The sequence below is a fragment of the Antrostomus carolinensis genome, unplaced genomic scaffold, assembly GCF_000700745.2.
Source record: "Antrostomus carolinensis isolate BGI_N321 unplaced genomic scaffold, ASM70074v2 scaffold36188, whole genome shotgun sequence".
Taxonomy (NCBI): Eukaryota; Metazoa; Chordata; class Aves; order Caprimulgiformes; family Caprimulgidae; genus Antrostomus; species Antrostomus carolinensis.
The window spans coordinates 1-12,748 of NW_010335625.1; the positions used below are offsets into that span (position 1 = coordinate 1).

General features: G+C 37.4%; 1 protein-coding gene across 1 annotated transcript; it reads left to right on the top strand.

Annotated features, from left to right (window-relative positions):
* The first annotated feature begins 1,068 nt into the window (after nucleotides 1-1,068).
* On the top strand, nucleotides 1,069-8,453 carry WDR12 (WD repeat domain 12). Its single transcript, XM_010174623.1, has 11 exons — nucleotides 1,069-1,158; nucleotides 1,821-1,927; nucleotides 2,815-2,930; nucleotides 3,322-3,476; nucleotides 4,229-4,274; nucleotides 5,130-5,215; nucleotides 5,407-5,547; nucleotides 5,654-5,759; nucleotides 6,550-6,682; nucleotides 7,337-7,409; nucleotides 8,139-8,453. The coding sequence occupies exons 1-11, from the start codon at nucleotides 1,117-1,119 to the stop codon at nucleotides 8,214-8,216; spliced, it is 1,083 nt and encodes a 360-aa protein (XP_010172925.1). The 5' UTR covers nucleotides 1,069-1,116; the 3' UTR covers nucleotides 8,217-8,453.
* The last annotated feature ends 4,295 nt before the right edge of the window (nucleotides 8,454-12,748 follow it).

A 12,748-nucleotide genomic window follows, 5' to 3' on the forward strand; every position in this document is an offset into this window, starting at 1 on the left:
GCTGCCCCACGCCGGGCGGGTTCCTGCTTTGGCTGAGCTTGGCCGGCTGCAGCGCCGAGTGCCACAAGCCGCAGGGCTCAGGGCAGGCCCGGCCAGAGCACCCGGGGACTCGGGCTTCAGCCTGAGCCGGTCTCGCCTCTCTGTTTGGGCCTGGTTGTCCAGAGTCTGGCACTCTGAGAGCCTGAGCAGAAAGGCAGCAGGTACCGGTGCTGGTGGGCAGCCGCGACTGCTGCGAATGCCGGGTTAATGCGTGCCCAGCACCACAGACTGAGCTGCCCCAGCAGGTGGGAATGGCAGAGCTCCCCAAAGCCTCGCAGAACTAATGAAGCCAAAGGTTTGGGTTTTGTGAGAGCTTTTGAGAAGAGTTCAGCCATTCTGTCAGTACTAGCTGAAATGGGCCTGACTGACCTGAAAGATTTTTGGGGAAAAGACACCTGTGCAATGTTGAAAAATCTCATTTTCTATTAAAAAACTGGAGTAACTGTACCTCAACCTGCTGAGACTTCTGTAAGTTGCTTTTAACCCATGAAATCACAAACAACCTCGAATAAAAGAATTAGTACATAGTGCAGTCTGTGCTCTTGCCACATGTGCTGCCTTTGTCAACTATGCTGTTACAGAGGGAAAAATATGAACCAAAAATTACTAGCATTTTCCTGTTGCCTCAAATACAAGGCTCTAGCCAGTGATGATGTCTGCTAGCAGTGGCAAGCTCCATACAGAACAGTGATGAAGCGACACTGGGGTTTCATTAGAGGTAGCTACAGAGAAAATAATTTAGAAAATAATGTGTTAATAATGAGAGGCAAACTTAACTCCTTGAACCCCAACAGCAAATTTTCCTTTCCTCTTAATTCACATAATCCTGTGGAACTCATGGGCTGCCCACTTACATAACTGGGAAAAGACACTTGACTGTTTTGTTGGGGTGTTGTTTGGTTTTTGTCTTTTTTTAACCTCTTGCTGGCTCCATTCTTCTGAACCAGACACAGAATGATGCTGTTCTTGATGGTGTCAAATAAATAGTGATACCTGAATGTGGATTTTTCCTAATGTGTTTCAGCGGATCACAAATATGTGGAATTTGACTTCCTTATCAATGGCCAGTTCTTGCGTATGCCACTGGTCACACACATGGAAATGGAAAATATCTCCACGGTAAGTCACACACAATTTCTCCCCATCTTGGACAGCAGAACAGACTTTGACAGTTTACTTCAATATTATTTAGGTATTACAGTGTCATCCTGACTAGGTGGATTTCCTTGCTCAGTTTTGCGTCTTTTCTGACTCCCAGGAGAATTCCCTGGATGTTTAAATCCATTCGGAACTGCAAAATTATTAGAATATGGGATTTAGCAGTGCAAGGAACATTGTTAGCCAAGCTGTTGTCTGTATACAGTTCAGAGGGGAAATTCGTGTCTTATTCAGTTCATCATTAATGTATCTTGACTCCTGCTCTATTAGTTACATTGCGGGATAATGAGGAAGGTTTGTATTACCTCTAGAAAATGCTGTGAAGTATTTTAGACATGAGTTTTATATGGGTAAATACAGAGGAAGAGGAACCCGAGAATAGTGAAATTTTGTGCTTTTGCTTCTAGCTTGCTATTAATAGTAATTTGGTAAAAATATGGAGAGCAATATAATTCAGACACTTTTTTCCTAAATAAATTAATTCCATTAATGTGGCAAAGCACTTGGATACCAAGATCTTTCCCCTCTAAACTTGTATATTAGCATCACACTACAGTTAAATATTACTGTTACTGATTTTAAAAAATAAAACCACACTAAAGTATTTTGTCTTGTGAGCTTAGGAAGAAGTGGTGGAAATAGAGTATGTGGAGAAATATATGGCCCCTCAGCCAGAGGAATGCATCTTCCATGATGACTGGATCAGTTCTGTTCAAGCCACTGAAGAATGGTACCATGCTAAGCCAGTTCTAAGTTTTGTCTTGCTTATTCCTGTTGTGTGCAGAGGATTCCATGGTGTCAAATGGAGTACTGTTCCCTCTCTTTAATATCTAATAATCTGGTTGGGGTTTTCCCCTCTTCTCTATGTTTTTATTTTTTTTTTCACCTGCCAAGTCAGTCAGCTACTTGCTTTTGTAAGCAGTTCTGCTTTAACACCTCTGTTCTGAGCTTACAGAGACTTTACTACAAGTAGAAAACAGGCAGGGCCACTGAACATGAGATACTGTTAATGCAAATGCATCATACAAATGCTGTTTACTATCCTTTCTCTCAAAGGACAGCTAGATTTCATTATCTCTTTAGCTTAAACCTTTGACTGCAAATGTGGCATTCATTAGCAACAAGTACAATAGTGTACCTTTATGCAGAGCTTTTATTTAAAACAAAACAAACCAACCGTAATTGTCCTTTTCCACTGTCTTTTCACATTTATTTTCCAATCAGCTAGGCAATGTTCCTATGTTAAGTAATGGTCTGAAAATGCTTTGGGATCCTCTAGCAACATACCATGAACAACGAATTATCTTTTGCTTTAAATGATGTAAGCAATCTTACGTCTCACCTACCAGAATATGCAGTACTTCCACTGCTTTTCTTATCAGCCAGTACTCCTAGCCTTGCGGTTGTAGGTTTTAATGAAGCTTTGCTCTGTAATAAAAAGATTTTTTACTTTTCCAAACTTTTTTTTTTCCCCAAAACACACAAAGTAGCAATTTTTTTAATTTGTTTCAGCTAACCAGTTACTGTGCTAATATTTTTACAATTTCCGGTTAAGGCTTTTTTTCATAAAAACACTGTTGGTTTTAAAGACAATGTTTCCAATTCTGTACCCTGCAGGATATTAACTGGCTGCTACGATCAGACTGCTCGAATCTGGTCTTTAGAAGGAAAATCCATCATGACAATAGCTGGGCATACAGAAGTAGTGAAGGATGTGGCATGGGTGAAGCAAGGTCAGTATATATATTAGGGGAGTAGTAATATTTTGATTTATTGGGGGAGAAATGTCAGCATTCATCAACCATTAATATTTAATTATCTAAATGCTACAATTAATTCGATCTGTCAGTGGTGTTAGAAATTAAGTAATGGTGTGAGTAAAACAGTCCTTTAACAGTAATGAGTATAGATGGTTTAACATGTGTGTTGTCTATCTACCTTGTAGCTGTCTTTAGCAAATATCAGTATGTGTATTTATATTCACTGTACTTGCAGGGTAACATGATGTAAACTGAGATATGTATGAGTTTCTATCTCTCTGCTATTTCTTCTTTGACTAGAATAATTACTATAAAGACTTTGGAAAGTGGAGTTGTGTGTGAGCATGACTTTTTTGTTCCTCAGACAGTTTATCGTGCCTGTTACTCAGTGCTTCTATGGACCAAACTGTCCTGCTATGGGAGTGGAATGTGGAGAAAAACAAAGTGAAAGCCCTTCACTGCTGCAGGGGACATGCTGGGAGTGTAGACTCCATAGCTGTTGACTGCACGAGAACTAAAGTAAGTGACCCCTGGAAAGAAACCTTTGTCTTCTAGGATGTTAGCAGCCCATATCTCAAAAATGATTTGTGTCCCTGCATAAGTACTAGTCATCATGTTCTTATGACTGACTGTGGTATTTTAACTGACACATTAATAAGTTTCCAGTCTTGTTACAAATGGTGGTTATTGAATGATTAGGAGTGGTATATCAACGATAGGCCATCTTCTCAAAGTGATGCACTTAACCTCTAAAAACCACAAAAAGCTGAAGGTGACTCTAGATAGGCACAAACTATTATACTGCTGTTTATTTCTAAGTAAATTTTACTTTTAATGCATGTGAATTTTGCATTATAATGAACTATTTTCAAATTTGACCTAAATTTTCACAGTAGTTTTGGTGGGAGAAAAAATTCCAGAGTGAAACTTGGAAAGAGCAAGTGATAGAAGAGGTCCTTTCCTTTTATCCAGGAATTCAACAGTTAAGAGCAGAAAGGTAACACTGCTCCCAGCCTGTCTCAATATCAGACAGGTTAAAATAAAACCTTTTGGTGCTGAAGGAAATTAAGTGATATTTCATAGATGTTTTTCCTGCAAAGGAAAGAAAAAAGAATCATTTGATCTATGCCAGAAATTTTTTTTTGAGGAGCCAAGCACTATTCTTCATTTATTATAACCCACTGGGTAATTTTTCAAGCAGAAAGTGTATTTAATATGGCTTACAAGGTCAGTCTGGATCAGCATTTAACAAAATGTTTCTGTTCATACAGTTCTGCAGTGGATCCTGGGATAAGATGTTAAAGATCTGGTCTGCAGGTAGGATAAGCGTAAGCTGGGGTTCCTGGCTCTCTTAAAAAACCCTGTACTTACAACCTGAAAGATGGATATCTTCAGATATCCACTTTTTTCCTTAAGAAAATTTGAGTCTGTAATATTAAAAGCAACATAGGTGGGTTTTTTGGGGGTGGTTTGTTTGTTTGTTTTTTGGTGGGGTTTTTTGCAAGCTTTGTAAGACTATACTTGTCTATATTAAGGTACTGGTTTGGTTGGTAACACAATTTCAGGTATGGTTATCAATGGCTTGCTGATGTTTAATTTATTCAGAACATAGTGCTTTGTATCTCTTTCATTTATTTTTAATGGATTTATACAAATGTGTAGATTTGAGTATAGATTCCTTCAAAACCAGAAGTTTGTGTGTTGTTTTCCTGTTCTATTATTAACATCATAATATAGAGGACAGTAAGATGATCAGGTCTTCTCTAGAAACGTAGACTAATCCCATTTGATCCGAATGGTTTTTTGTTTTTTTCACTGTTAGAAGTCATATTCTGTCAGTTTGGGAGTATGTATGTAGGTATTGTATCTAAAAGAAAATTGTGTTTATCACACACCTGAATTACTGTTGGGAATTTCCATGAGTAATGGTGGTCTTAAAAATTAATTGTGACTTCATTTTAAAACTGCACAACCTGCAGCAGACAGCTGAATTTGTACTCATTTTCCTCATGCGCAAAATAGAGATAATACCGATCTGATCAGAGGTGTAGCTTTAAAATATTCATGCATCACAGCCAGGTTAGGTACTGTAAATACAGGGTTTGCTTAATTGCTTATATGGAAATTTAATTAAAAACCATCTAGATCAAGTCTGACCATCTTCTGTCACAGTACCTACAGATGAAGAGGATGAAATGGAAGAAGCAGCTAACAGACCACGGAAGAAGCAGAAAACTGAACAGTTGGGACTAACCCGGGTAAGATGAGCTCCAGGTTTGTCTAGGATTTTATTTTAAAAATGTAGTCACAGAAAATAATTTCTTTGTTAAAAGTGACTCTGTGAATATGGTGGTATGTCTGAGGCTGGTCAGACACATATTTTTATTTGTTGAAAGAATAGATTTATCGACGATATGCAATCTAATCTCCTCTCATCTTTAAATTCTAGACTCCCCTAGCAACCCTCTCTGGCCACACAGAAGCCGTCTCCTCTGTGCTGTGGTCAGATGCTGAAGAAATCTGCAGTGCATCATGGGACCACACCATTAAACTCTGGGACGCTGAGACTGGAGATCTCAAATCAACTTTGGTGAGATCACTATACTTTAGCTGAACCTACAGACAAAGTCCTGCAATAAAAGAGGTTGTGCAAAAATAGCAGCTCCTCTCTTAGTTACTATTTTCTTTTCTGACAGACAGGAAACAAAGTGTTTAATTCTGTCTCTTACTCACCACTGTGTCGACGCCTCGCATCCGGGAGCACTGACAGACATATTAGACTATGGGATCCTCGCAGCAAAGGTGAGCTAAAAACATGTATGTTCTCCAAGTGTTTTTTTCCAAGTCAGAACTTCTCACTGTTGGGAGACATCTCACATACTGTCTTCTAGTCCCTCTGCTTGAAACAAAACATTTGGGGGCTTTTATCAAATACCAAGATTACGTCTATCTTCTGTAATCTGGTGCAAGATGACTTTTGATTTCTCACTGAATAATTTAGAAAACTAACTCAGCACAGCTTTTCTCCTTTTTTTTTTTTTAACTAACTAATCAATGTTCAATTGTGCAGTTGCAGGCCTGAATTTTTTTTTTTTTTATTACAGTTCACACTTAAGTTGGTCGGACCTTAATTAAAGTGAAATAGAAGTCACTTTGTTACAATATAGTGGTGTCCTGTCTGACAGGATTCCAGAGAACTTACTACTGAGCCTGCCAGATTTATTTCATAGACATGTTTACTTGTTTAGCTTCTATAACTCAGTTTAACAGTATTATCTTCTTATATGTTAATAATAAAAGCAATTTTTTGGTATACTTTACTTTTTCAAAAATATTTGAAAAGAGTTTAATGACAAGAAAATACATTTTTATAATTTTGATTTTTTTTTCTTACCAGAATTTGTGCAGTATATTTTTATTTGCTTTCTTTAAAGTTCACTTTGATTTTTGAAGTTAGAATTGCTGGTGGAAGAAACACTTACCTTGAACACAGACATGTTGCTGACTGCTTTTCTCACTGGATTTTGTATGCATCTTAAAAGTGCTGATTTCAATTGACATCTGCTGCTGTCTTTTCTCTTTTTCTGTTCAGATGGCTCTTTGGTTCTCCTGTCTCTGACATCTCACACAGGCTGGGTGACATCAGTGAAGTGGTCACCTACCCATGAGCATCAGTTGATCTCTGGTTCTCTGGACAACATTGTGAAGCTGTGGGACACAAGGAGGTAAAATAAACATGTTCTTCACTGTTCCAAAAGCACGTAAACTTACAAGGTCAGTTAATGAAAAAGCAAAAGCAGTCTGAGACATAAATTGGAAACTCCTGTGGCATTTGTAAAAACCCTCTAGGATTTAGGAATCAAACACATATAATGAAAGGTCTGCTAACCTTCCTCTATTTTAAGGAACAAAATACGTTCTCTAAGGAATGAGCCTAAAAGTGTGTAGTTTAACTCGATACTCTTTTCAGACCTTTCATTACAAATTTCAAAGCCAGGAAGTGGTTTGCAGTCAGAAGACATAAATGGCTTTTCTGGAAAACACATACAGTCGAGAAGCATCCACAGTTGCAAGAAACTGTTCCTAAAATGTAGATTAATTAAATTTCAGTCTCAAGGTAGTTTGCAAGCAGGAGCAAAATGTTGCTGCTTTTCTCTTTGGGGATGTAGGAGAGGTTAAAACTGATGTGATCAGCTGTGGATAAAGCAAAGAAAACATCACAGACAGTAGATATCTTTACTCTCTGAAGGTGTTTAATACTGCTAGACCACATCTGTTTGATAGCATCATGACAGTAATTTTTCCAGGGACCAATTTTGTTTTCTGTGATTGCTCACATAATTTCAAACGTGTGACTGTAACTACCTGTGCTTTACCAGTTGCAAAGCTCCTCTGTATGACTTGGCTGCTCATGAAGACAAGGTTTTGTGTGTGGACTGGACAGAAGAAGGGGTAAGAATCTGAGGAGCAAGTTACTCAATTTCTATGCATAGTGGTTAGGAAGAGAGCTAAAAGCAGTCATGGACTTGTTTTTTCCTTTTTGCTTAAAGATAGAATAGAACACGAAGTTTTATTTGTGCTGTGGTTGATACTAAGTAAAAGAGAAGGTGTTACTGTCATACACATCGCAGCACTTCCCCATGCTCATGTGCAAAGGATAAGGATGGGAATTTAAGCTCTGTAGCATTAAAGGGGTGTTACCCTGATATTCCAGACAAGGAGAGACAGGAGAACAGCACCACACCTCTTGTTCCAAAGGTGCTGTTTGCTGCCCTGCAGACTAAAGCAGCATGAACTGGCAGCTGGGACATGGCAGTACATGTAGATGCAGGGAACTATATAATCCTCTACAGCAAGCTGTTCTGCTACTGTAGTCATACACACATATATAAAATGGGAGAAAAACATTTTGTTAATGTTAAAGATTCTCAGTGTGGCTTCTCTGTAAAAAGGTGGGAAAAACTTAAGTTTTCCTGCAAAAACTTTGCCTTTAATTTTAGGAGGGTAAGAGACAAGGCTACTTCTGCACTTTTGATTCTGCGTTTTAGTCATGCACTAACAGTTCATTATTCATTACTCCTGCTTATGTCTTCAAAGGAAAGAAAATCTGAGTCCTCAACTTCTGTGTAGCTATTTTGTTTAGTTCTGATATTAATCACAGTTTTCTTTTCCTCTCATCAGTTGCTATTGAGTGGGGGTGCAGACAACAAACTGTATTGCTACAGATACCCAGCTACAGCCTCTGATGTTGGAGCATGAAGGTCAACAGCCACAAGATATATTTTTTGTTATTTTTTTTAAAGATTTTTGCAGCAGTCACTCTCTGTTAACATCCCTACACAACCAACACCTGAAGAAAGGTTTGTGTTACTCAGAGAGCTGTTGTTCCTGGTTTTTTGTATTGGTAACTTATATCCACATTTGTCACAGAAAAATGGCAACAAGCAGTTATGAATGTGATCAGTGTGAAACAAAGCAAAGGGCATTTCCTCCCTTTCTGATGGCTTTGCATTAAAATCTTTTAAATGGCTATTTGTATAGCCCTTTTAATAAGGAGTAAACTGTTCTTGATACTTACAGAAAAATTACTCACTGGACTAAATTATTTTTTGCTTTACCTTGAAAAAAATAAAAGTTTTATCTACAGTTCATGGGTGTAGTGCCTCACTTCAGATAAAAATCAGGCTTCAACTCTCCTTTTAGCATTGCTGTTGGCAGTTATTAAGATTAGGTCCTTAACTGATGAACCTAGTCTTTCTTCTAGGATGAAGACTTCCTGTTTGCAGTGCAAATGGTATGATATAAAGGAATTTCGCAGATTAAATATTTCATTTTTTTGTTGCTAAGTTAAGGCTGTAAATTACTTTATAAGCATGTGCGTGCCTTGTGCCACAGTACATGTTATATTGCAGTACAACAAATGTGGCATCTTAGTCCTAAAAAGCAGCAGATATATAGAAACAAGAGGAGGATCACACAGAAAACACAGAAGAAAAATTAATTTGTTCCTAGAAAGAACGGATACAAAAATTGAAATAGCTTTTAGGCTGATAGAGGATAAGCACTATCCAAACATGCTCATTTTCTTTGCTGGTAGTCCCACTTTAATCAGCATTTAAATTAAAAAGCTATTACTTCAGTCTGTTAGATGTCATATATATGACGTTAAACCAGCCCACAGTTTAACAGTGTGGAAACCAAACTTGAATATCCTCACTAATGTCTTACCTTCCAATAAATGCAAGAATGGTACAGCACAATCAAGCCAAATGCTTAAAGTGCAAGATTAATAATTTTTCTTTGAAGTGTGAAAACTGACCTCCAGGTTTACAATATGGACAAGTTCTGAGTCAGCAGTTTAGGAAATACCAGAACAGCAAAGATGCAGGGGAAGGATCTCTGATCCCTTGGCTCTGCAAGCAACGTACTGCAACTAATAGACTAACCTTTATTTAACAAATGCTGCTTACAAGGAATTAGTTCTCTTGCCATCATCTTATTAAAGAACATGCATGTGGATAATATGAACTTCATCCTTTCTAAAGCAATATACATTATAAATACCTTAATATAGCAACTAATTATGTTTTTTTCTTATAAAACTTTATTCCTTTAGAACATTGCATTCTACTTGCTCCACAAACTGGAACGTGCAAACATGGTGTGTGTTCATGACCTACAGAGTAACTATTTTGTTTTGTAAACCTACCAAAAATAAAAAGCGTTTTTGAGCAGGAATTTAGTATGTGCTGGAACATGCAGCATTCCTTCCTCCTCACTATTACAAATTTGTACAATATCACATGCCCATTTGTGGATGTGCCAGTCTATTCTATCAGTCATTGGCCTAATACCCACAACAGTTTTAAAAAAAAAAACTCTAATAAATGTTCAGTATGAAGACAGAAGAGAGTAATATCCTCTTTAGGTAATCCTTAATCCCATATACCTGATTTTTGGAGGTCTTAACCAAGTTTAGCAATATTTTTAGTGGAATGCAAGACTGTGAAGAAGTTTGGAAACTAGTTTGCTTCATTTCCCTTCAAGATTCCCAGTGACCATTTAATCTAAAGTCTTGAGCTATTTTGTGTATTATAAGAAACATCCATTTTATTACTCTCTTTTTAGGGCTGTTTTTTTTTTTTTTTTTCAGAGAAATTATGCTTGAGCATAGTTTTTGGAATTACTGTGGTCTTTTGCAGTCAGCTGTGGAGCTACTCCAGCCAATTTAGCTGATAAAAAAGTGGGTTCTCTTACATGCATATGTCTAAAGACTCATTAATGCAGCATAGGTAACCTTAATCCAGTTTTCTTGTCTTCCCAGATAGATAAAATAGACCACATTTCAGAAGCAGGAGGGCTTGTACACCTTCCTCTCACCTTGGGTTCTCATTAGGGAAAGTTCTGTGTGTGACACAGAAAGATGCAACCAAGTAAACCATACTGACATCATGATTGATACCAGCATAAGCGCAACATATATTTGTAATGCATCGGTATTACCACTGATATAAAGTGTCCCAGAACATACAAAAATACTTTTTATATTTGGCTGATTGACAATTCTTAGGATAATCTGTCATCAAAATATTTTAGTAAGAGTATTTGTTTTGCTCTACACATGCAGTTCTTTCATTTAAAATAATGATGTGAAATTAGAATGGACAGTTTGAATCCCTGTCCCATAAACTGCATGAAATGAGTAGCTTTTCAGTTGCCAGTGAGAAGTTGGTTGAGTCTGGTCTAGGAAAGACAGCTGCTCAGTCTGGATGAGACTACCAAGCCATCCAAATCAAGCCATTTACTGTATGGAATGCTGAAAACATAACTTAAACCACAAAAAATTCTGTATCGGTTACAATATTCATATTCAAAACTTCAAAATGTCAACTTTGCATATATTTGCAATTTATTCCATGGGGCAACTAGTAGCTTGTGACCTACAGGGGATCAGTATGAGTTTAAATGTCTAAAACTAAAAAAAAAAAAAAAAAATCAAAATAAATGCTCTGTGATTGCTACTGAGACTTTCAGCTTATAATATAAGCAAAGAAATGTCTTTAAATGGTTTAAACTATCTCTGAATGCAAAGCAGAATTAATGAAAAGCTGTATGGAGATATATGGCAATTTATTTTTTTTATTTTTTTTATTTTTTTTTACAGCAAAACATCTCGGTCTAAATTGCCTATTGCTTATCTCAAAGGGTCCCCCTCATCACACTTTCTGTTGTCTATGGTCTATAAATTTAGAGTAGGGAAGTTCTGATTTTCGGTCACACCACAGCTGCTGTAAACTGAATGTGAAAGACAGCTGAGATCACCTTGAAGAGCATTTGGGAAATGGCAACCAATTTAATTGCTCTCCTTTAACTGCATCCCAGTTACTGAAAAACATTTGAGTTTGTTGCACACACACGGACACACAGAGCTGTCTCATTAATTTCTGCATACAAGACAGGTCAAAAGACCAGCCAGTGCCCAACAAGATGCATCAGAAATACTGGAAATGGAAACAAGCTCACCAAAGGAAGATGAATGGTAACATCTGATACAGAGATGGATACCAAATCAGAGATAAACCTAGGGATCATAAGCAGTGTCAGCATGAATTTACATGTAGAATATGAATACATGAAAATGGCATAATTTTTCCTGCCACTAACAAGTACCAGTAACTTTCAACAAAGCAGTCTGGATCATTTTCAGACACCCAAAAAATGGTATCTAGTGTTGAAATTGCATTATTGTTTTCTGAATCTATTCAGTACCAAAGAAAAGGACTTTCTTAAATTATTCTCCACTCTAAAAAGTGCCGTTACCATGTCTGTGCACATATCCCTGCATACGCTTAACATCTGGTGGAACAGCTTAGCAGTTGTGAGTTTACTGCATCAACCAAAGTGTCACCGTAGAGTTTGCCAGCCAGACCAGCAATTCCTTCTGTCACATAGGACTTGTCTGGGGATCAGGAGGATGACAATAACAAAGAAGCTACACTCTCCTTTTTTAAAATACTTGCAACACTAAAGGCTACTGGGTGACATAAAACCTTCATTTGTGTGATTCTAAGCCTGAAGGCACTTTGCTGATCAAACAGTGGATGTAGACATCCAGAAGCATCTGCTGAAAACATGTACTTTGAACAAAAGCCTGGAAGGTGTGGCATGGGTGTGCATTAGCCAGAAAACTTGTTCATGCTATGATGTGCTTTGGATTCACAACAAACATCTGCTTTCTTATCTCCCCCGTTAAAGTAAATATAGCAATTTGCTTTCTAATTTTAAAAACATAAATTTATATCGATTTCCCATCCTTTCCCTTCTCAGGTTTTGCATCAACTTTAGCCTGAATCTGGGAAGGTTCAAACAAATTTGGGAACTACTTTTGATCTTTAAATTAGGAAAAAAAAAATAATCAAAAAGTCAAAATCTGACATAATTTTACTAAGCTCCATCAGGGACCAGAATCTGTTTGTGTGCTTGTAAGATCACAGTGATCTTTGACTCCTGCACTCTCACTTCCAGATGAGAGATTTTACCTCACAGATCTTGGATTGTTAGTTCACTATTTTGGTGGACTTCATACATAGGATGAAGTTTTGGAATTGCTAGCCACAAGTTTTTAATACTTGGAACAGGGATCAAGTATAGTTCTTGGTGTTACACAAAAGATCTTTCTTCCACCTTGCATCAACGTGCAAGTGGCCCTCTTAATATAGCCACAGCATTTAAAAGAATAGTAAATTAAATAATAAGGTTTTGCCTTTAGGTTTAAGAGCATATACAGACCC

Coding starts and splice junctions, on each gene's coding strand:
- WDR12 (XM_010174623.1), top strand. CDS start 1,117: ATGCCACTGGTCACACACATGGAAATGGAAAATATCTCCACG. Junction 2,931..3,321: donor TGTGGCATGGGTGAAGCAAG/GTCAGTATATAT, acceptor TTTGTTCCTCAG/ACAGTTTATCGTGCCTGTTA. Junction 3,477..4,228: donor TTGACTGCACGAGAACTAAA/GTAAGTGACCCC, acceptor CTGTTCATACAG/TTCTGCAGTGGATCCTGGGA.